At 45.8% G+C, this 22,964-nt stretch overlaps 2 protein-coding genes across 6 annotated transcripts in view; one reads left to right on the top strand and one right to left on the bottom strand.

The window, feature by feature from the left end:
• GDPD1 (glycerophosphodiester phosphodiesterase domain containing 1) overlaps nt 1-22,964 on the top strand; it is a 102,316-nt gene that overhangs the window by 34,863 nt on the left and 44,489 nt on the right. For all 3 annotated transcript variants that reach the window (XM_085879559.1, XM_085879558.1, XM_085879557.1), the window contains 2 exons: nt 14,109-14,151; nt 14,574-14,709. In XM_085879559.1, coding sequence (XP_085735685.1) covers nt 14,109-14,151; nt 14,574-14,709 — 179 coding nt within the window. The remainder of the gene's footprint in view (nt 1-14,108; nt 14,152-14,573; nt 14,710-22,964) is intronic.
• Nucleotides 1-22,964, bottom strand: part of LOC147028821 (uncharacterized) — a 116,390-nt gene that overhangs the window by 4,873 nt on the left and 88,553 nt on the right. Inside the window, exons 3-4 of one of the 3 annotated variants that reach the window (XM_085879562.1) lie at nt 19,276-19,437; nt 5,292-5,353 (exon numbers count right to left, since the gene is read on the bottom strand). In XM_085879562.1, coding sequence (XP_085735688.1) covers nt 5,292-5,353; nt 19,276-19,437 — 224 coding nt within the window. Of the gene's footprint in view, nt 1-1,544; nt 10,478-10,521; nt 10,572-19,275; nt 19,438-22,964 lie in introns of those variants that run through there. The other 2 variants (XM_085879561.1, XM_085879560.1) reach the window with 2 other exon arrangements.

Below are 22,964 nucleotides of genomic sequence, written 5' to 3' on the forward strand. Positions count from 1 at the left end.
AGGATCACTAATGACCAGATCTCCCGCTTCAACTTCATTGTGAACGGACGGATGGATGGACGGATCGAAGGACATCGACACCCATATTATTAGGTCATGCTCGAAGAGATAACCGAAAGAGAAAAAGAGAAAAAGAGAAAAAGAAAGAGATGGAGATGGAGTTGGAGATGGAATAGTGCAAATGAGTTATTTTTCTGGGAACATCTTTTTTCTGATACTTGGGATATATACGAACACTGTGGTATCAGAGAAAAATTGTCGCAGGGGGGGGGGAGTACAAGGTAGGTCCCACTGGCCCCCGGCCTACTGGTGAGAGGGCGAGAGAGAAAGGCAGAAATGAATGTAGGATATGCGGTCCAGCTTGTGACGAAATACCTGGCCTGTAAGACCTCTTTAAGGATTGGAATGATCCCTCCGAGGGCCACCTGTTGGAGGCATCGTCTCTGTTGAAGACACTGAGCTTTGTTATCCCCCTCTCGCCCCCCTTTTGGGATTTGCACAGGATAACTGGTGGGCTGTTGAATTGTCTTGTCCATATTGTTTTGGCACCTGTCTGTCCTTTAATTTCTTCAATTGTTACCACTGCATATATTGTATTAAATTCTTTTTTTTAGTGACATGATTTATCCATTGCTTGGTGGTGTATCCTGTGTTTCTTTATCCTGAGTGAAACATTTGGCTTTATTCCTCTGTTTTGAATTTTGCATTGCATTTTTGGATTTGCATATGATACTGTGTGTTGAAGAGTGGGGTGTGTGAATTGACATCAGCATTAGGTTGTTAACGTCGCTCAGTCAAATCTGACTGCTTATACAACGTGACCGCACAAGGGGTGCGTATTGGATCCCAAGCACGTCAATCAGGACCTCCTGAGCAATCGGCGGTACCCAGAGCCCTCCACCCAAGTGCTAAGTCGTAACAAGTGGTGCCAGGAGTGGGATTCTCGTCTGAATTGGTAAAGGAGTAAGGTATCAAAATGGACAAGTTCGAAGATCAAAATGGGGAAATGGTAAAAACAATACGGGAAGATTTGTTAAAGAGGACAATCAGAGAGAGAGAGAGAGAGAGGGGGGGGAGAAAGCGAGAGAGAGGGGGAGAAAGAGAAAGAGAGGGGGGAGAGAGAGGGAGAGGAGGGGAGAGAGAAGGGGGAGAGAGAGAGAGGGAGAGAGAGAGAGGGGAGGAGAGAGAGGGGGAGAGAGAGAGGGGGAGAGAGAGAGGAGAGAGAGAGAGAGAGAGAGAGAGAGAGAGAGAGAGAGAGAGAGAGAGAGAGAGAGAGAGAGAGAGAGAGAGAGAGAGAGAGAGAGAGAGAGAGAGAGAGAGAGAGAGAGAGAGAGAGAGAGAGAGAGAGAGAGAGAGAGAGAGAGAGAGAGAGAGAGCGGGGAGAGAGAAAGAGCGTGGAGAGAGAGGAGAGCGGGGGAAAGGGGAGAGAGAGGAGAGCGAGAGAGAGGAGAGCGAGAGAGAGAGAGAGAGAGAGAGAGAGAGAGAGAGAGAGAGAGAGGAGAGAGAGGGGAGAGAGAGGAGAGAGGAGAGAGAGGAGAGAGAGGCAGACTTTGACTTTTATTAAAAAATATATATAAAGGATAAAAATTCAATACAACAAAGCAAATAGTGCAGCAGCATAGCAAACCTGTTGTACATTTTGTGATACAAGCACCAAATTTGGCACAAATGTACATTAATATGTTGCGAACATTTTCAGATATTGGGCCACTTGAAATTCTCTCTTTATGTCCGCCATATTGGATTTCAAAATGGCCACCACTTGAAATCGACATTTGCTATTATCTCTGGACGTAATGCAGCTATTGACTTAATTCTGGTATCTAAATGTATGTTTTTGGGGGCAAGGAATCCAATGGTACCATTTTCAACTTTATATTATCTATCACAGTCTGTTATATAATTTTATTTGGAAATTATCTTGGCAAATATTGGATTCAACACAATACTTTGAATAGAATGTCTTAGTTCTGTAAATGTCTTAGGTATAATACTGACATGCTGCATGGTCTAGTATTTGAGGCTCGGTGTACTGGTATCTGAGGCTAGGTATATACCGGTACTGAAGATACGTGTACATAAACAGTGTCATGTTAACAAGTTCAGCATTGCCACAAGTACATGTATGTTGTTGACTCGTCGTCATGTGCAGTCCCCTTCACACACACAGAGGGCTGTGCACTGAAGGGCAGCCTTTTTGCACTTGCAGTGCCTCACACACCCTTTCTTGCACTTGCAAGAAACCAGCTCAATGCAGCTGTGAGCTGCCTCAGTTAGCCTGGTCCAGTAAGGTGTGTACTGTCCTTCTCCAGTCCTTGACCAACCCCAGTTGGTTGGTGGAGGGAGCTCTGGTGCTGGCAGCAGTATCTGACCCCACACATGTCCACCTTGATACACTGCCCTCTTGACATGTTCCTCCAGAGCTGCCTTCGTTGGAGGAATGAGCTGCACATTGTTCTTCCTTGCGAAGAGTTTCCTCCTGGCCTTGTCAATGTCTGTGCATTTGCTGGTTCGATCATACAACAGGATCACGAACCTCTCGATGATGCGCATTGCATCGTCTGGTATGTCACGAGGTGCAGAGGACAGCAGCAGCAGCGCCTCAGTGAGTTCTGGCAGTACCGTCCAGACTGCCCATGCAGTCTTCTTGCCATGTCTATGAAAACTAGACACAGTGTCGCATCCAGTTAGAGCGTAGAACATTGGCAGTGCACGAGCCTTCTCTCGTCCCAAACCAGCTGCTATTTCGTGTGCTGCTAGGTATCGGAAACTCTGGCCTGTTCCGAATGCCAGCCACAGTTTGTCTTCTGGTTGCAACTCCTGTGCCAGGGACACTGCGAGCACCACAACATCGGTGTCTACAGTCCGGATGAGTATTGCATAGTGTCCATGCGGGACTGCGTGAGATGCATGCAGCAACATCCGACTGTCAGCTTCTTCATGGTTACATGGGGCGAGTGAGGTCAGATCTGGCAGTAGTGGCTTGCTGAGCACTGCCTCTCCATCAGTAATGATGAGTTGCTTGTCCTCCTGGTCAAACCATTCCATGAGAGCTGCTGAGAGGAACCTGAACAGCTCGGTCTTGTTGCTGTCCACTCGTAGGAAGTTCTACCAGTTTCCTGGTATGGCTGCGGCAGCCACCACACGTCTCCGCACACCTTGTCCCTGCTTTGCACGTGTACTACCTTTCAGTGAATCAGCAAGGTAAGTATCCCAGACCAGATCCAGGCGTGACACTGTTTGCAGCTTCGTGGACATATATGGGATGAAGATCTGTTGTGCATACTCTTCAAAGGTCTTTGATGCAGCCGGCTTCAGCATCTGGACGATGGCTGCTCCATCAAGCACAATACAGGTCGTGACAGGAGTCTCTGTCTTTGCATCGGAGACTTCTTCCAAGCATGTGAGGAGATCACTCTTGGTACCAGTGCAGAGGCTCCCACCATCAGACAATGCAGGAGGACATGCATGATTCTCGTGACAAAAGAACTCCTCAAGGTTTCCATCCCTCGTCTGGCAGCCAATGTACAGGCGTGCGAAGAGTTCACGGTCATTCTTGATGGAGGCGAGCTGTTGCTGACCTATGCTCTGGCTTCTTGGAGTGGAAGTGCTGAACACCTTCAGCTTGTTACGAGGAATGGGTGCGTCCACTGCCTTTGTTCTGTCCAACAGACACTCTAGTGGTGAAAGCCTCGAACTGCTCTTGGCCAATCCTCTTGGCATTCATCACGGTCTCCACAGCAGCAGGATCTGCGATCTCCTTTGTGTCCAGTTTGACTACATCCTGACTCTCCTCCTCGAATGGGTTGCCCATCTCCTCTATGACACCGACGAGAGAGAGAGCGAACATCTTTCGTAAATGAGGCCTGTACACTTGGCGTCTGATCATGATGACGTGTGTCTGCTGTTTGCCGTCTCCAGTGTTGGTTCCCATCCTGGAATTCTTTGATCACCCTGGCAACTTCTGGTCCCGCAACCATCCAGCAACGTAGGGCACTAGGGTTGTCAGTGAGCCCAACTGCTCCACCGTCTCCTTTGATGCAGGCATTATTCTGCTCATGTGCCTGGTCAATCGGGATTGAAGAGAACACCCTCTGTGTTTTCTGAACGGTGAAGTGGCTTTCCCTGAATTTCCTGGCTACATCTGGGTGTTTGATGGTGAGTTTGGCCATATCCTTCAGGTGCACTGGTATCCACCTAGCATAGTGGGTGTGATCCAGTGCATGGAACCAGGGGACCAGCTCTGTCAGAGCATCGAGGTACATCATTAACGATGCCTGCCTGAGAGAACGCACATACACTAGAACCAACAGTTCTAGTTCCAGCACGGTTGCCCAGTCGTGAAACTGGGGGATGTCTTCTCCTCTCTGGCAACACCAGTCTTCAAACTCCGGAAGGTTCTCTGCATCCCTGGTTTCTCCCAGACAGTAGTGGTTGTAGGCACGGTGTTTCAGGATGTACAGTGCTGCTGCAGTCACTTGATGTGCTCTTCTTGTGCGCAAGACATGGGATGCTCGCAGGAATGAGTCTGCTGTCCCTGCTGTTAGGGTTAGGGTTAGCTAACAGCTAACCCTAACAGCTAACAAATCCCTAACAACTGCCAGAATCAAGTCAATAGCTGCATTACGTCCAGAGATAATAGCAAATGTAGATTTCAAGTGGCGGCCATTTTGAAATCCAATATGGCGGACATAAATAGAAAATTTCAACTGGCCCAATATCTGAAAATGTTCGCAACATATTGATGTACATTTGTACCAAATTTGGTGCTTGTATCACAAAATGCACAATTCTTATGAATATTTGGGCTAAGCCGCCCCACTAAAAGGATTATATACAAGAGTGGAAAAAAAGAAGACAAGAAACCAATTCAATTTTGAAGTTATCGATAAAGCATTGATAACAGTTTATACACAAGGAACACCCCTAAAAAAAATACATGAGAGAGAAGAAGATGATAAGAAGAGAGAAAGCAACACAGGCTCCACACGTACCGTCGGAGACTGAGCAACAGCCCCTTTCGTTTGCACGTGCGTGCCAAGCGAGAGAGAGAGAGAGAGCGAAAGCGAGACTTCTCCCCTTTGTTACGAGAAAATTCAAGTTTCACATGGTGAAGTATGTTAGTACAAGCATCAAAATAAATAACCAGGAAAGGAAGGGGTTACAAAGAGGTAATATTAAGTTTTTAAATTGATTCTTGGAGCACCAAGGCAGGTGCAAGGCAGGATGCTGTGCGCCAGCCGCCACTGCAGATCGCCCGAGCGCTTGACAATAGGTTCTCTGTACATCACCTGCCATTTTATTGTAGTGGAACGGTTAGCTTGAAGCAGCGCTTGCCAATGAGCTTGTGGCTCTGCAGGTTTGTCAGGAAAAAGGGTGAGAACACATAGATTGTACACTGAGGATTTCTCCATCCGGTTAAAAGGCATAAAACTTTGAAATAATATTAACAGATTTGGGAAAGGACATTGGGAAAGATGGAGAGCATCTTAAATGTCTGGGTCCCATTTTAACCCGGTTTGCTTAAAGGTCCGTAGGATCACAGAGAAAATTCTGCCAATAACTCTGATGGACCTCACACTGGTGGCCACGGCAATGTCAGCAGCTGGCTTCTATCTATGTACAAGGGGGTTCCTGAGGTGTTCAACTCTGGTAACGCCGACATCAATAAACTTTTGCATAAAAGATCTGTCACAACAGACCCCATTAAAAAAAGATTTTAAAATATTGGTTCCTTTAAAAACATCTGAAGGGAGTAAGCACTGGTATCACGGCGAAAAGAAAACGCCTGCCATGCTTCCAGCATGCTTCGGTAAAAAAGGGGGACCGATGTCATATCCACATGCTTCGTGTTGAGAAGAAAGGGCTCGTCACCATAGCCAAGTTTCCCAGCTTGCTTAAGCAAGCAATGGGCAAAGGCTTTCCATGGGACGTCGGGAGTATAGAAGCCTTCATGCTGAGAGGAGGCGGAAAGCCATCCCTTTGCTCGTTACCTCTATTAGCCCCTGTCCACCCTCTGTAGTCGGTAGGCTTAGTATTCCTGGCCGGAGCCAGTGCTTTCCCCCCCAGAAAAAGTCCACAAAAAGACTTTGAAGTTTTCTTAGGATAAAAGCTGGGGCCTGCAGTGCCTTAAAAACATGCCATAGCATTGATGCCGCAAGATTATTAATGACGAGAGTACGACCCCGGTAGGAAAGCTGCTTCAATAGTCCCCTCTATTTTATTAACCGCTGCTCAGTTTTGGTAATCAGCGATTCCCAGTTTTTTGAGATAAAAACTGGAATTCCAAGAAAGACACCGAGGTAGTGTATTCCTTCATTGGTCCATTCAAGCTGCCCTGGCAGGGTTGGAGGGGGAGTCTCATTCTGTGGACCTAAATAAAAAGCTTTGCTCTTTTCCATATTAACTTTAGTCGAGCGAGCCAGGCTAAATTCCTTGACAGACTCAACCAAAGCACGAACATCGTCATCTGAGTGCACAAATGCACAGAGATCATCCACATAAGCAATGGTTTTTACGGGATTTTCTACCGGCAGAGGATAAAACCCTTGTAGCCGCGTGCGTAAACGATGTAGTAAAGGTTCAATTGATAGGGAGTATAAAAGGCCAGACAGGGGGCACCCTTGACGGATACCTCTGGTAACAGGGAAAGGCTGACTTAAGATGTTATTTACTTTGAGCACGCTAAAAATATTATCATACAAAAGTTTGATATAGCAAGTAAAATTTTCCTTAAAACCAAACCCCCGTAAAACAGCAAAGAAATAAGAATGATCAATTGTGTCGAAAGCTTTTTCTTGGTCTAAAAACACCAGACCAACATTTCTATGTTCAGCAATATAAATATCGATCATGTCACGGACAATAAAAATACTATCGTGTATTGCCCTTTTAGGAATGTAATAAGATTGATCGGGGTCTACAATCTCCTCAATCAAAGGTTTGAGGCGGTTGGCAAGAACTTTCGAGAAAATCTTGTAGTCCGTGCAGAGGAGCGAAATGGGACGCAAATTTTTAAGTTGCTGGAGGTCTCCTTTCTTAGGTATGAGAGCGAGTGTGGCCCTGCGACAGCTCAGTGGTAACAAGCCTGACCGTAGGCTATCAACCAGGAGGTCAAGCAGCTCAGGTCCCAACACATCCCAGAAGGCTTTGTAAAACACTCTGCAGGGATTCCATCAAGTCCAGAAGCTTTACCTGTGGGCAAAGTTTGCAAAGCAATAGAAAGTTCGTCAAGAATCACTTCCTTGTCAAGTTTTTGACATGCAGATTCAGACAAGGTGGGCAAAGAGGTGGTTAAAGAACGAATCATGTCTTCCTTAGTGTTTCTGGCACAATACAAGTCAGAAAAGTATTGTTTGGTCAAGCTCCTAATGTCTTTTGGATCGTGTATTGCTCGGCCTCCTGGTGTCCGGAGCGAAGTTATTTGCTAGTTTCTCTTTTTTTTCGCTTCTAACGCAAAAAAAAAAAACTTGGAAGGAGTATCGATAAAGCTGTAGCTCTCCATTCGCGGCCTTATTAGAGCCCCTCTGGCTTGTTTTGTACAGAGTTGAGCGAGGAGGGCTTTCTTCGTTGTTAGTAGAGAACTAGTCCTTTCAGCACTGGGAGTTTGAAGGCTTGACTGGAGAGACAATATTTCTTCAGCAATTAGAGATTGCAGCGCAGATTCCTTCTTGGTACAAAAGGAGCTATATTGCTGGCAAAAGGTCCTGATATGGGTTTTCGCATTGTCCCACCATTCTGCGAGGCAGGAGTAGGAAGGGCTCCATAGTTGTAAAACTTCCCAAAAGGCTCGGAAGGCGACAGGAAAAGCGTCATCTTGCAGAAGACTCGCATTGAAGGTCCAATGGGCAGTGCCACGATTTCGAACCGGGGAAAGTATATGAAGAACAACCATGTGATGGTCCGAAAAGCCACTTGGAGTGATGTCAACATGGTCGATGACATTTAAAGAGTCATTATTGATGTAAAATCTGTCTATCCTTGCAAGATCGGCACATCGGCACCACGTGTATTGTCGTGCAGATGGGTTCTGGAGTCTCCATACATCAATAAGGGAGAATTTGGACAATGCCCTCTTTAAGGGTGCCATAATTGGTGGGTGGGGCTCTTCTCCATTACGATCAAGGGTGGGATACAATGTGCAATTAAAGTCCCCACACAAACAAACAAGACCATCAAAAACAAGGTGTGTGAGGAACATTTCTAACTGTGTGAAGAAAACGAGTCTTTCTGTACTCGTACTTGGTGAATATACATTTCTTAAAGTGTGTTTATAACCAATATAAAGGAAATTAACTGAAACTAAATGCCCTTTAATTATCCCCTTAAAGGTGACATTTTCAGGACAGAAAGAGGGATTTAAATAAATAGCCACTCCAGAACGAGGAGAGGTCAAGCTACTAAAGAACCATTGTCCTTTCATGATGCGAGTCCATTCGCTCGAGCACGAAGAGCTACATCTTGTCTCTTGCAAAAGAACAACATCAAAATGTTTTTGCTCGACAAGCAACTTTACCTGAGCTTTGCGCAGGAGTGAACGTCCCCCATTTATATTTAAAGTTACAATAGAAAAGGTCATAGTGTAGGTAGGGAAGGTTTGTCAGGTAAAAGGAAGTTGGGTTGCGCTTGTAGCTCTTTCCGAGCTTTCAATACACACTTCCTAAGGCGAAAAACTTGTGACTCAGTCACACCAAGTTGTTCAGCCTTGAGGAGACGTCTTGAAGAGGTTATAAAGGCAGACAGGTTCGGGAAGAAGGTTATAATCTTAACGTTTTTCTTTCGAAAAATGTCCTGAAGAAACTGGAGAATTTCCATGGGTGATAAATCATCATCACCCTCCAGTTCCTTGGCTATTGCTGGGTCGTTCCAGACCTCGCTACCAGCACTAGAGGCAAACGACGAGGCCCCATCTGAGTCGTAATCCGAATGGTTTTTATTTTTCTCTTCACACACTGAAGTCGATGCTCTCACAACGGGAAAATCATCTTCTACTAAAGGTGTAGCTGTTTCCACAGCGGGAGTTTTAAAGACCGTAACAGGGATTACCGTTTTTGTATCGGAGGCTTCGCACTCTCCCTCTGGGGCTGTTACTTCTTCCTCCTCCATTAACTCAGACACTTCGTCCTCATCAGGGCGCGCGACGAGAGCAGGTTTGTTGTTCTTGATTTTACTGTCAGTGACCGGGGTGGTGACCACAACATCTTGGGGCGTTGCGCTCGGTCCTTGTTCGTGAGAGGAATGAACGGAAACGTCTCCTCCCTTTTCAGCGAACACAATGAACCTATTCTGCAGCAAAAGACCAGCTGCAGGAGCTTCTGTTTCTAAGATAGAAACATTGCGTTCATTCGATGGCGCTATCTTTTTCAAACAGCTCACCTGTGTGTTCTCACTTCCGCTTCCTCTTTTATAACTCCTCTTGGAGGACACAGTGATAAAACCCGCGTCATCAGCCGGGGAATAATCGATTTCCGCGCTCAAATGTGAAGGTCGATCTCCCGTTGCAGACGCGCCAATATTATTACTAATATCGACTCTAGATGTGCCACTAGGATCGGCACTTGTTCCTGACTGTCTCGATGTGCCACCGGATATATACTTCGGGCAAGCACCTTTTAAATGTCCGAAGGCACCACACGTGAAACACGTCATTGTCTCTGTTGCAATGTACATTCGATAATTTCGATTTTCAACTACCAACGTAGCTGAGGCATTGAGCGATTGATTGAGCATTGTTTTTTAACACCATGTAACAGTGCCGCCGGAAGGTCATGATATGGCGGACTGTGGAATCCGAACGAAACGAAAAGGAATCATGGAGATTTTTGACACCACCGTGCCAAACTGTTTTAAAACGGACAAGATCTGTTCGCTTTTAACGAAAGGTGGCAAATTTGACAAAGTGATTTTCACCGCCGGTGAGTCCAACATACTAATGCTAACGAAAATATCTGGCGGTAAAGACAAACCGGTTTGAACCGCCTGAGCGACGCAGCGCTCCCCGGAAAGAAAAACAACAACTCGTTGGTTCATCTTTGAAGCTGCTAACACATTTTCAAAACCAACGAGTTCTCCCAAGCCCGTCACGACGTCCTCGACACGAACTCCATCGGGAGGACTAATTATCACTGCATTTTTGTGAGTAAGTGACTCGTAAACGCTATTCTGCAAACGACTGTTTGCCATAGCTGAAAACAAAGGAAGCAAAGACCTATCACGAGCAGAATTCGCAGGCGAAGGTAAAATAAAATAAAGAATGAAAATATAAGGAAAAAGAAGAGTATAAGGAAGAAGCTAAATCACCGATAAACGGCAGGTCTATGAAAACAAGGCAGATGAAAACGTAGGCCCAGAAACCAAAAGTTTCAAGGAAAACCCACAAAGCACCTCCCGTGCGCGCTCTCCCTCTCTCGTCTCAGCAGGAAGGGAAAACAGGCGGGGGGGGGGGGAACCTCCACAAACACGAACAGTGATACAGAGGGAAACGAAATGGGGATAGGAACAACAACACAACACAGTACTCACAGCTGCACACACGAAGCCGCCATGACGCCACATCCATGCACGACTCACCCCTCTCTCTCTCCCTCCCCTCTCTCTCTCCCTCCCCTCTCTCTCTCTCTCCCTCCCCTCTCTCTCTTTCTACATATATACATACACATACATATACATATACATATATATATATATATATATATATATATATATATATACAAATATATATACATATATATATATATATATACATATATATATATATATATATACATATATATATATATATATATATATATATATATATATATACATATATATATATATATATATATATATATATATATATATATATATATATATATATATATATATATACATATATATATATATATATACATATATATATATATATAAATACATATATATATATATATATATATATATATATATATATATATATATATACATATTGTTGCGAATTCGCGCCCGCCGGCGTGCGAGCGGCCACGTAACTCGAATCACGGCACTCGCCCACCGGACGGACAATTCCGTCGTGACCCTCTCAGACTAACGCCGGGAACGAGTCACGGGTGGGCCTTTCGGCCTCACCACGATCGTGCCAATCGGCCCCCCGCGTGGGATAGGGTTGTTCGCCAATTTCGACCTACCTAACTACCCACACGGAGGGTAGACCGGGCGATCGCACCTCGCCGCAGGTCGACTCCGGACTCGGGCCACTTTAAGCAACCCGTTCCGTACTATCGGGATAACCGAGCGGTGTTATCGTCAACCTCGACGGTTCCGATTTATTGTCGGGCGTATTTAGCCCCTACCAACCCTTTACGTGAAGTAAGATGGAGATTCAATTAAAGAAAAGACGAAGCGAAACGGGAAAAACAGTTCAACATAATTCACATTTATTCCGCGGCAAACGGAGAGCACACATATACAATTACAACAATTATGCACAAAAAGCAAATGTAAAAGAAACACAACAATTATGCACCAAAAGCAATTGCAACAAAAGAAACACAATGCAGATCTACTACCGACTACACGAGCACACGGCAACACTTACACAGTTTTACTTTACAGACGGCGCCGACAACACATATACTCAAAAGCAAAAGAAAAGGGCCACCCTCAAATACAAGGGGGCAGACGGGCCTGGGGCCGAGACCGCGTCGAGCCTACCCGTCTTGTGATGAGCCGCAAAATGGCGGCGGCGCCCCGACTCCGCGCTCCTCCGCGGGCCTCGCTGGCACTGCCTGGAATGGGGTGGGAACGGGGCCCCCTTTTCGCACTATCTCAGCGCGGGGGGAAACAGGGGGGGTTGTTGATGCTCTGGGGAAAGAGGATAGCTGGCTTGCTTGGGTCCCGCTACGAGCGACTCCACTGCGCCCTCGACCGCGTTCCCGGCTTCTCCTCTCTGCAGCTCCCCGACAGACTCCGAACCCCGACAGACCGACTTCTCCTCCAGACCCATCTTGACTGCTGCTGCCACACTTCGCCGCCGTCACAACTCGCCCGAGCCCAAAACAGAAACTCTCAACTGACTCAATTCGCCCCGCGCTTGGCGCTTTATAGTGCGACAGGAGAACCCATATGCAGATTTTCGGATTAGGATGGGCTCGGGGCGGAGCCACGCTCGCCCATTGGACGGAGGAAAAGTGGGCGTGAATCATTCCTGATCCGCGAATTTGCATATATCGATTCTACTCCGACGCTCCTGGAGGCGGGGCCAAATCGCCCCGCGCTTAATGATTGGAGGGATCGGAAGTGGGCGTGATCATTCCTGATCCGACCTTTCCTCGGAAAGGCCGCTTTTTGCACCCGCGGCTCAGTGCGCGTCCCGCACGAGGCCAGGACAGCCTGACGCTCGGTGCCCACAAGCGGTGCGGGAATGGCGGCAGAAGGAGGAGAGGTGAAGGTGGTGGAGCGTTTATTGTGGCGATGATGGCCATGGCGACGCTTGGAATGGCGGTGATGCGATGGTTGCGAGAGCGAGTTGTGAAGGTAAAGGCCGTGGCTGTTGGCGTTGTTGTTGTTGTGAAGCGGCGTTGCGGTTGGTGGTTGTTGTGTGATGGCGGTTGAGACGTGGTTGGTTCAAAATAAAGATAGAACAGAAAAACGGCTATCTTAAAGGGTCGTAGCCCGAATGAATCACATTTATTCCCTCTAAACAATGGGTTTGGGCTAACTACACATGTACTTACAGAGATATCTCACCTACGGGACCTGAATGGTGGTTTGCGAATTTCCTCAACCACAACAATATATATACACATATATATATATATATATATATATATATATATATATACAAATATATACATATATACATATACATATACATATCTATATATAGGAGCCTGGTGTTGGCGCAGTGGTTAGGGCAGCGGCTTGGGATCCAAAAGGTCCTGAGTTCAAGCCCCGTTGAGCCACTGAATGAATACACCAGGGGGTTGACTCAGCCTGTCATCCTTCCGAGGTCGGCGAAATGAGTACCAGTATACTGGGCCGGTGTATACCCCGGTTAAAATAGGTGTACCATATCCCTGTGTCGTAAGAGGCGACCAGGGTTGTGTCAGGAAGGGCATCCAGCGTAAAAACATGTGCCAAATCACTATGTGATTCATACGGATGATCCGCTGTGGCGACCCCGAACGGGAGCAGCCGAAAGAAGAAGAAGATATACATATATATATATATATATATATATATATATATATATATATATATATATATATATATATATATATATATATATATATATATATATATATATATATATATATACTAGCGATACCCATGCACATGCACGGGATAGCAGTACAACATAGCTGGTAGCACACGACAGACCGAACATGGGGAATGACAAAAATACGCATTGTGCAAAATGCAAGTGGTACTATGGAACGCCAAGACTTCCCAAACATTGTCGGCATGTCCGCTAAGTGCCACAGCAATTTCATAGGGATCGTGTGACGGCGAGCCGAGTTTTTAGTGTGCAAGCTTGGTATTATAATAGATATATATATATATATATATATGTATATATATATATATGTATATGTATATGTATATATATATATATATATATGTATATGTATATGTATATATATATATATATATGTATATGTATATATATATATATATGTATGTATATATATATATATATATATATATATATATATATATATATATATATATATATACGCACATGCACACATACACAAAACGTAGGGTGGGGGAGGGGTAACAGGACTTTGTGATGACCCTGTTCAGTACAGTGCAGTACATTTCTCTATGATTTTGCGATCTCTTGGTTTTGGGTCTCATGGTCAGAGTTTGAGCCCCTGTCGTGCCATAAATAACACCAGGTGGGTTCACTCAGCCAGTCATCATTCCAAGGTCAGCAAAATGAGTACCATCTTACTGGGTAGAATGAGCTGCGTTGGAGTGGCGACCCATCCAAGATTGTTCCCCCTCGGGCTTAGCCAATGCAAGTGCCTCGGCAGCCCTATGCATCTGAAGGTGTGAAAGGAATGGTTATGATGATGTAATTTAATGAATGCAATGAAAATGGGATTTTGACGGATGTACTTTTACAGGTGCTGGTGAATGTCTGGAGAACACCGAGGAAGCTTTTGACAAGTGAGAAACGGTTAATCTCGGCTTGTAGCCTTATGATGAATGTGACTGTCAATAGAAATTTAATTTTCCCCTTGACAAATTGCTTGTTACGTTACTTGATTAAATATCTTTCAGTCAAATAAATATAACATCTGAAAAGAGAGGACAGGATAATTGAGGAACTGGTAAAATAGAATGGGAAAGGAAGTTGGAAATATACAAGATGAAGGGTGTGAGATACACGTGATGGGTGGTGGGGAAAATGAGAAACATTTTCTGACATGCAATCGTCTCTGCGATATAGTATGTATATTACCAAGAAGATTCTTCACAATGATTAATCATTTGTAAAAAGAGAACACATAGCTGCATCTTCTAATTAATTGTCGAATGTCCATGATTTTGTTTCCTCTTTTCCTGACATTTATTTTGTCATCTTTCAGCTCAGTAAAAGTTGGAGCAACTATTCTGGAAATGGATGTCCGTCTTACTCGAGATGGCAAAGTGGTTGTTTTCCATGATGAGAAACTACAGCGTGCATGTGGAGACAATCGGCGAATCAGCGAATGTCACTATAAGGTGAGCTATGTCGATGTAGTGAGAGAGAGGGAGAGAGAGGGAAGAGGAGAGAGAGAGGGAGAGAGAGAAAAACAGAAAGAGGAAGAATAAATAAATAAAGTCGAATGGCACTCCTCCGCCAGGCTGAACATTCTACGTTTTGTACCCCACTGATAGGCTGGATCTGGATCCGGACCTGAACCAAAACCTAATCAGCTTATCCTCATCACCAACCTAACTCATCCACCAAGTTTTGTCATAATCAATCCACAACTTTTTGAAATATCATGCTATATATCGTTTTTGGCTCCATCTCTCAATTGTGAAGAATTACTTTTAAAAAATTTGTAATCATATCCAGATCTTCACAAAAATGTAATCAATTCGTCCATAGCAGATACCCAGCCTGTTCACCAAATGCTGGCAGAATCCGTCCATAACCTTTTGAGATATCCTGCTCACAGACAGACAGACAAACCTTTGGTGGCGGAGGTAATAATAATTACTTCTGCTTAGGATGCACTCAAACAATACAAAAGATGTGAGATTGACTTGCACTCTCACAGCAACTCAAAATAATACCACCATAACAAACATGTCTCACCAACATGGGTCATCGGTTGAGAACCACTGCCTCGTGCATCATTTGTTAATCCCCCCCTCCCTCCTCTCCCCAACCACAACTAATTTTGGGGACCCACTTCCAGGAGAATTTCTTTGATGGAAGAGTGAAAGCTTCAATTCCAGTGATGGACTATCCCAAGCTGATGCTCCAAATGGCCATTCAATCAACCAGTCATGAAGTTAAAGGAATTCCCATGAGGGAGTGTATTCCTTTAGCACTTCTTCACTTTAAAAATTCTTATAAACTGGTAATGGGAACCTAACAGAATCCAGGTGTGGTAAGCACCCCCTGTTGGCTGTGATCCCTGCAGTAAGTGCTGTTGTGACATGGATTTTTATCTTGCCAAAACGAAGTTTTTGCAAGATATGTAAGTCAGCTTGTATGTTTTTTTTTTGTTGTTGTTTGTTTGTCTGTAATCACGTATAAAAAAATTCTGCAGAGCACAGTTATCATTGGAAATTTTTGTAACTTCGCATATCAGAGGCCTATAGAAGTCCCTTTCAGTGCACAAAATTTTGAAGGTCAAGGTCAAAGGTCAAGGTCAGTTTGTCGCAAATCAGGGGAGTCGACGAAACCCTTATTTTTTGAGCAATTTTGATCGGATCGTCTTCACACTTCATGGGAATATAGTTCCTGGTCTGGCGCTCAGCTAATTAATTTTTGGTGGCGATTGGCCTTGACCTTCATATGTTTTTTTTTGTTTTTTTGGGGGGGTCTGTAATCACGTATAAATCACTCTGCAGAGCACAGTTATCATTTGAAATTTTTGTAACTTCGCATATCAGAGGCCTATAGAGGTCCCTTTCAGCGCATAAAATTTTGAAGGTCAAGGTCAAAGGTCAAGGTCACTTTGTCGCAAATCAGGGGAGTCGACGAAACCCTTATTTTTTGAGTAATTTTGATCGGATCGTCTTCAAACTTCATGGGAATATAGATCATGGTGTGGCGCTCAGCTGATTAATTTTTGGTGGCGATTGGCCTTGACCTTCATGGTTAGCGCTGAAGGTCAAACATATTTGACCCCAAGGTCAAATTTTCAAGTTTTAGGACCCATATCGTGTAGTACCTCAAATTGAACACCTCGATGAGTGCTTTCTAGACATGTCAATCTTGAGACATTATGACATCATTTGGTGACGTTATGAGGCAAAAGCATATTTTTCATGGTTACTCTGTAGAACGATTCTCATCAGAATCTCTCGTAGGCAGATATTCCTCAAGGAGTCGCTCCTGGTGGATAGCAGCTCTGTTCACCTCAGTGTGACCTTAAAGAAGTCACATGTGGTCACCTTTTGGCAAGATACGGGTCACCCTGCAGGTGACATTGGTTTATTTTATTTTGTTGTTAATTTTGTATCCATTGTCGAGGCTCGTATGAGAGCAAACGCACAACGCACAGCAATGAGGGCATGAGACAAGAGGGGCAGGGAGGGAAGGACAAAACTGTGGGGAAGAAAGACGTTAGGAGATCTGAAGAAGGGAGAGGGATGGGGCGGGGTACACAAGATAGACATTACACGGGGTACACAAGATAGACATTACAGGGACTTTCAGGAACGAAAGCGGTGAATTTTAAGGAGGTGGGTTTGGGGTGGATTGACGGGGGTGGAAAAGATCGAGGATTTGGATGGGGGGTAGATAAGAGGTGGTGGTGAACAGCTGTTTTGAAGGTCTGGAGGGAAGAATGTGATTGAAGAGAGTGTGGGAGTTCATTCCAAAAGTGGGAAAAAGAGGAATGAAAGAGTGAAGGTGAGCAGTGATTCATGATTTTAGTCGTTTTACCGGAAGGGGGTTGTTTGGCAGACTTTGAGCGCCTTGCAGAAATATGGTAGGGACACATCACAGACAGAGCCTGGGGGGGGGGGGGGCGAGACCGAAGAGGAGGCAGTAGAAGACAGAAAGACCACCGACCTGCCTGTGGTGAGAGAGTGAGAGGCCCAAAGTTTCAGCCTCATCGTGGGAGATACCAATGATCTTAAATGCCTTGGTTTCCACAGCGTGGAGCGAGAAAGGTGAGAGGCAGGAGCACCAGCCCAGAGGGGAGAGCAGTACTCCATCAGGCTGTGGACGAAAGCTTTGTTTGTGATCAGGACCCCAGGTGGGCCGAGGAAGGACTTTGCACGACAGAGGATTCCCGGTCAGCGACTGGCTTTGGAGGCCAGGTTGGAAATCTGGCTTTCTCAGGAAAGATCATGGCAGATAGCGAGACCCAGAAGCTTGAATGAAAGGACTTCTTCCAGAGGATTGTTGAGAAAGTAGATGGGGGGGGGGGTCTAAATGGTCCTTTCGGAGAGACATGGTGAGAGTGTGAGATTTGTCAGGGTTGAAAGACATGTTCCACGTGTTGGACCAGTTTGTGATTTTATCCAGATCTGCAGTGAGCGAAGAAGCTGCAGCTTGCCAGGCTGAGGGATGACAGATGGTAGGACAGAGGGTGGAGTCATCAGCAAAGATATAAAGAGGATTTTCCAGAGAGTCGGAGAGATCATTGATGAAAACCAGAAAAAGAACAGGGCCCAGAACGCTGCCTTGAGGAACTCCAGGCTGGACAGGAAGAGGGGATTATAGAACTCCATTTGGGGCCACACGTTGGCTGTGACAGTAGAGGAAGGAGAGGTTCTTGGTCACCATTCCAGTTAAGAAGTAATAGGCGTATCGACTCCCTCATGGGATGGTATGTCAAGTCACTTTCTGGGGGGAATCCACTCTGCCTGAGAAGTGTACCCCACGTTATTGTATGGCCATGCATTCTGGACCTTTGGATTAGAATGCATGTGTTTGATTGACCATGTGCTTCAGCCTTCAGCCTTTAGGCTGCAGTGCATGTGTTTGCTCATGGGAAAGGCTTGGCGGACTTTGTACTTTGGCCATGGGGTCAAAGTGAATGTCCAAAGCTCAGTTTAAATGTTTGGGTTTTTACCTTTTTTAATGAAAGAAGGCATTTCTCATAAGAGGAGTGGTTCCCAGTTATTGTATGACAATGTGTTCTGCACCTGTGGGTTAGGATGCATGTGTTTGTTTGACCAAGTACGTCAGCCTTCGAGCTGAAGTACATATGTGCACTTGTTGGACAAGCTTTGTTGCACTGTGTATTTTGGCCATGGGGCCAAGGTACATATCCCTCGCTTTGATGTTTGATTTCTTACATTTTTCCACACAAAGGCTTCTCTCAAAAGAGATGATAGCCAGCTAGAAGCCAGAAATGTGTCCATGGAATAATTCCCTTAGTTCCCAGAGGTGGGCTGATGGTCCTGCCAAATAGGTTTCCAAACCCGTGTAGGCTGACGTTGGCTGCGGTTAACAGCACAGCAGCTGACACAGCTTAAGACAGTGGGAACTTCTACATTTTACACAGACTGCAACTGAGGCAATTTTCCGATTTAATATCAATATATATATATATATATATATCCTTTCAGTTACAACTTAAACTCGTTATTAACTGGCAATGGGTACCGAAACAGTATGGATGTGTGGCAGGAATCCTCTGTTGGTCACGGCCATTAAAACAAATTCTGGTGATTGCCGTTAGATCACTGCTAACAGCAATCCTGTTCTTCAAGAGTGCAGGAGGTGAGCACATACCCAACAGTTTGCCTTATTTTCCTTCATTGCATAATTGTGTGACAGGGTCAAAAAAGGTATTTATCCCATACATGCCTTTCTCATGTAATTGGTCCCGATGCTAATCTCCTTTTTCCATTCTTACTCAATCATGACCCATTATTTGTTTCCTCTGCTCCGGTCCTACCCAACATTCTACTCTCCCTGGCATTCCAAAAAAGCTCTTACTCTCTGTTATCATCCATGTTATCATAATCATGAGCATGCCGACTAGAAACACTGCGACACATGGAATAAACCTTTGGTAACGCTTTTCCCACTTGCGGCTTTCTTATATTCTCCTTATGATTTCCTGTATGCTCTTTTGTAATGAGATGTGTGAGTCCATGATGGCTTACCTTCGCACTTGACAGCTGTGTGGGTAACCAATAATACCTGGTGGGGTCCCATCCAACATACCCTCAGTGCATTTTTCCGCTTGAACACCTTAACGTACACCCAGTCACCAGGCTGGATACCGTGATGCTCCTCGCAGCCGGTTCCGGTAGTGCTTGTTTGACCTGTGAGTGAAATTCCGTGACAACTCTTGTTAAGGCAGCACAAAAGTTAATCATTGTGTCATCCATCAAATGTATGTTCATTTGTTTCAGGGTTAATGGAGCTGTTACCGGCACGCGCGTCGGCCTCCCAATCAATATTTCATGTGGGGACAGTTCGCTGCGCCTGTTTACCATTGACCTCATTGACATCAGTGCCAGAGGAATAGCCTCCGGCCATTTCAAACCTGTTTTATCACATATTTTAGCAAGTTTTTCTTCAGTATGGCATTCTGGCATGCTACTTGCCCTGCAGACTCAGGATGGTATGGACAGTGGAAGTGTTGATATATTTGCAAAGCTTTGCAGAGTCCCTTAGTAATATCTGATGTGAAATGTGATCCTTTATCACTAGTTATTTTGAAAAGTATCCCATACCTGCAAATGTACTCTTCAAGCAAAAGCTGAAGCCTGGTGTTGGATTAGTGGTTAGGGTAGTGGCTTGGGATCTTAGGATCCTGAGTTCAAGCCCCGTTGGCCACTGAATTAATATACACCAGGAGGTTGACTCAGCCTGTCATCCTTCCGAGGTCGGCAAAATGAGTACCAGTGTACTGGTAAGGGGGACACTGTATCAGCGGCATTGCCGCGTCCCAACCAATGATACAACCAGCAGCCACAGGCTGCACTTGATAGAGGGAGCAAAAGCTTTGCCACCATCCTTGCATCACATGTTCTGCACAGGTATGCTTCAGTCCAGTTGGTGAACATATCGACCACTACCAAGATGTAACTGTAATTACCACATTTTGGCATGGTTAGAAAGTCTATTTGAATATGCATGAAAGGCCCTCACGGTGGAGGATGAGCTCCTTTTGGTTGCTTAAACACTTCACCAACATTATGGTGTTGACAATACACATAACTTCTACTAAAAATTTCTGTCACGGCTGTAAACCCCGCAACGAACCATGTACCTCCATCTGCATCCCCCGTTTGCTCGTGTGGCCAATTCCATAAGCCAAATGAGAAAGCCATGGCAAAAGCACCTTTGGGGCAACTACCTTACCCTCCTTTGAGACCCAAAGCTTTGTTTCAGTGTTATAGCAGCATCCTGTTTTCTCCCACTTGGCTCTTTCGCTTGCCTCAGGTCAGGTCAGGTATGGGAGCATGCGCAGAGCAGCGCATCGCTGCGTCCACTTTCCGCCAGTACTCCAGGGGCCTCCGACTGGCCATCCTCCAGGCAGATGCCTGGTCCATCCCCATCTCCTTGAGATGCCGATCAACCTGCTGCAACCACGAGGCACGTGGTCGGCCAATTGACCTCCTCCACTCACGAGACTCCCTCGCTGAGAGAATCTGGTGAGCAGGATCAGCGTCAGGAAAACGAGCCACATGTCCATACAGCTACAGCTGATGCTCACAGACGATGCAGGTAACAAATCTAATTTGAGTCTCTCTCAGCAACCGCTCATTGGACACAAAGTCCGACCAGCGATAGCCAAGGATTCTCCGAAGAGACCCGGTACCAAAGAAATGAAGTCTCTGTCTCAGATCCCTGGTCAGAGTCCAAGTCTCACATCCATAGAGCAAGACTGCAAGCACCAAGGATCTGAAGACTCAGACGTTCGTCCTCCCGCACAGGTACCGGCAGCGCCACACCCCATGATCCAGTGAATCCATGACTCCCCAGGTCCGACCCAAATGTCTGTTGACCTCTTCACTAACAGCCAACAGAGACATGAATATCACTGCCAAGGTAAGTGAATCTCTCCACGACCTCAGCATCCTCACCACAAACAGGCACAGACAGGACAGCAGCATCCAAGATGTCATTGAAAGCCTGGATCTTAGTTTTGACCCAGGAAACCTGTAATCCCAGTTGCTCCGACTCCTCAATCAGCACCTTGTGGACCGCCAAAAGGATACCTAAAGTCTCCGCAAAGATGACTGCATCATCTGCGAAATCGAGGTCAGCGATCTTGAGATTCCCAAATGATGCACCACAGCTTGATCTCTCCAACATCCTCCGCAGAATCCAGACCATACAAGCGCTGAAAAGTGTGGGGGCCAGTACACACCCCTGTCGAATCCAGTAACAACTGGAAATAAGTCAGAGATGGTACCACCACATCCCAAAGCACTCGCAGTACCAGAGTAGAGTTCAGACATCAGATCAATCAGTTTTGGTGGCACCCCACAAAGAATCCTCCAGAGGGCAACCCGATTCACTGAATCAAACGCTTTACAGAGATCAACATGGGCTGCAAGCAGCCCCTGCCAAAACTCTCGCCTGCGTTCGGTGAGGACCCGAAGAGCAAGGATACGTTCAATCATTGACTTCTTTGGTGTAAAGCCTGACTGCTCTGGACGCTGGTGCTCAAGCAGATGGTGGCGAACCCTATCAAGAATTATCTGAACAAAGACCTTGCCCGGCACTGAAAGCAGCTTCACCCCTCGGTATATGATGCAGTCTTGGCAATCACCCTTCCCTTTCCAGAAAGGGACAACATGGCTCCTCTTCCAGTCAGTTGGGATGATGCATGTGTTCCAGGCAGAGCACAAAACTGCATGCAACGACACGAGTGCAGCATTTCCACCAGCCTTGAGAAGTTCAGCATGGATGCCACATATCCCTGGAGCTTTACCCCATTTCAACTGGTTCACCGCAGCCTGTATTTCCACAAACGAAGGTGGATCACAGTTGATTGGAGGTTTAGCAACAGTGATTGTAACACCCCAGACGTCCAACTCGACAGCTGGTGGATCAACCTGATACAACCGCTCAAAGTAACCGGCCCTGCGGGCCTTCACTTCGGACTCCTCCGTCAAGAGCCTACCACCCTCTGCTCTAACTGCAGTACACCAAGGGATGGGATTGGATGAACACAATGTGCGAAATCCCCTGTAAGCAGGACGAGAATCACTTGACCACAGGTGATGCTCTACCCTCTCACAGATTCCTCGTACTTAAGTCTCCTTGTCCACCATTAGCGCATGTGCAGTTTTACGCCTCATCTCCCTGAAAAGCTCAGCTCTGCCATTCAGCCTGGCCCAGACACTCTTGTCAATGGTATCCAATGTCCCTTGAGAGACAAATTTCTTCTTTGCCCTATGGTGAGTTCCACGACATCCACCGGCAACATCAAGGAAGGTGGTCTTGAAGGCACTCCACAACTCTTCAGGATCTCCCAAAGCACCCAGACCCCCCAAATCTCCACTCAGCTTGTTCGCAAACTCCTTAGCTACCCTCTCATCCTTGAGCTTGCCAACATCCAGCCTGGACAGGGATGGTACCATTCTCCTGGATTTAAGGTGCAACTTAAGAGTTGCTACAACAAGCCGGTGGTCAGTATTGTCCGGTAGACCCTGCAGTTCTGGATCATCCTCCAGTGACCATCAACGAGCACATGGTCAATCTCAATTGCCACTCCACCAGCGTTGGAATACTAAGTCCAGTGATGAGCTTGTGCGCACTGAATCCATGAACCAGCCACCCTAAGTCCATGACTTCTTGCAAAGTCAAGGAACTTAGTGCTATTCTGGTTCAC

The sequence above is a fragment of the Eptatretus burgeri genome, chromosome 4 (assembly GCF_056783735.1).
Source record: "Eptatretus burgeri isolate ZD-2024b chromosome 4, Ebu_testis_v1, whole genome shotgun sequence".
NCBI lineage: Eukaryota > Metazoa > Chordata > Myxini > Myxiniformes > Myxinidae > Eptatretus > Eptatretus burgeri.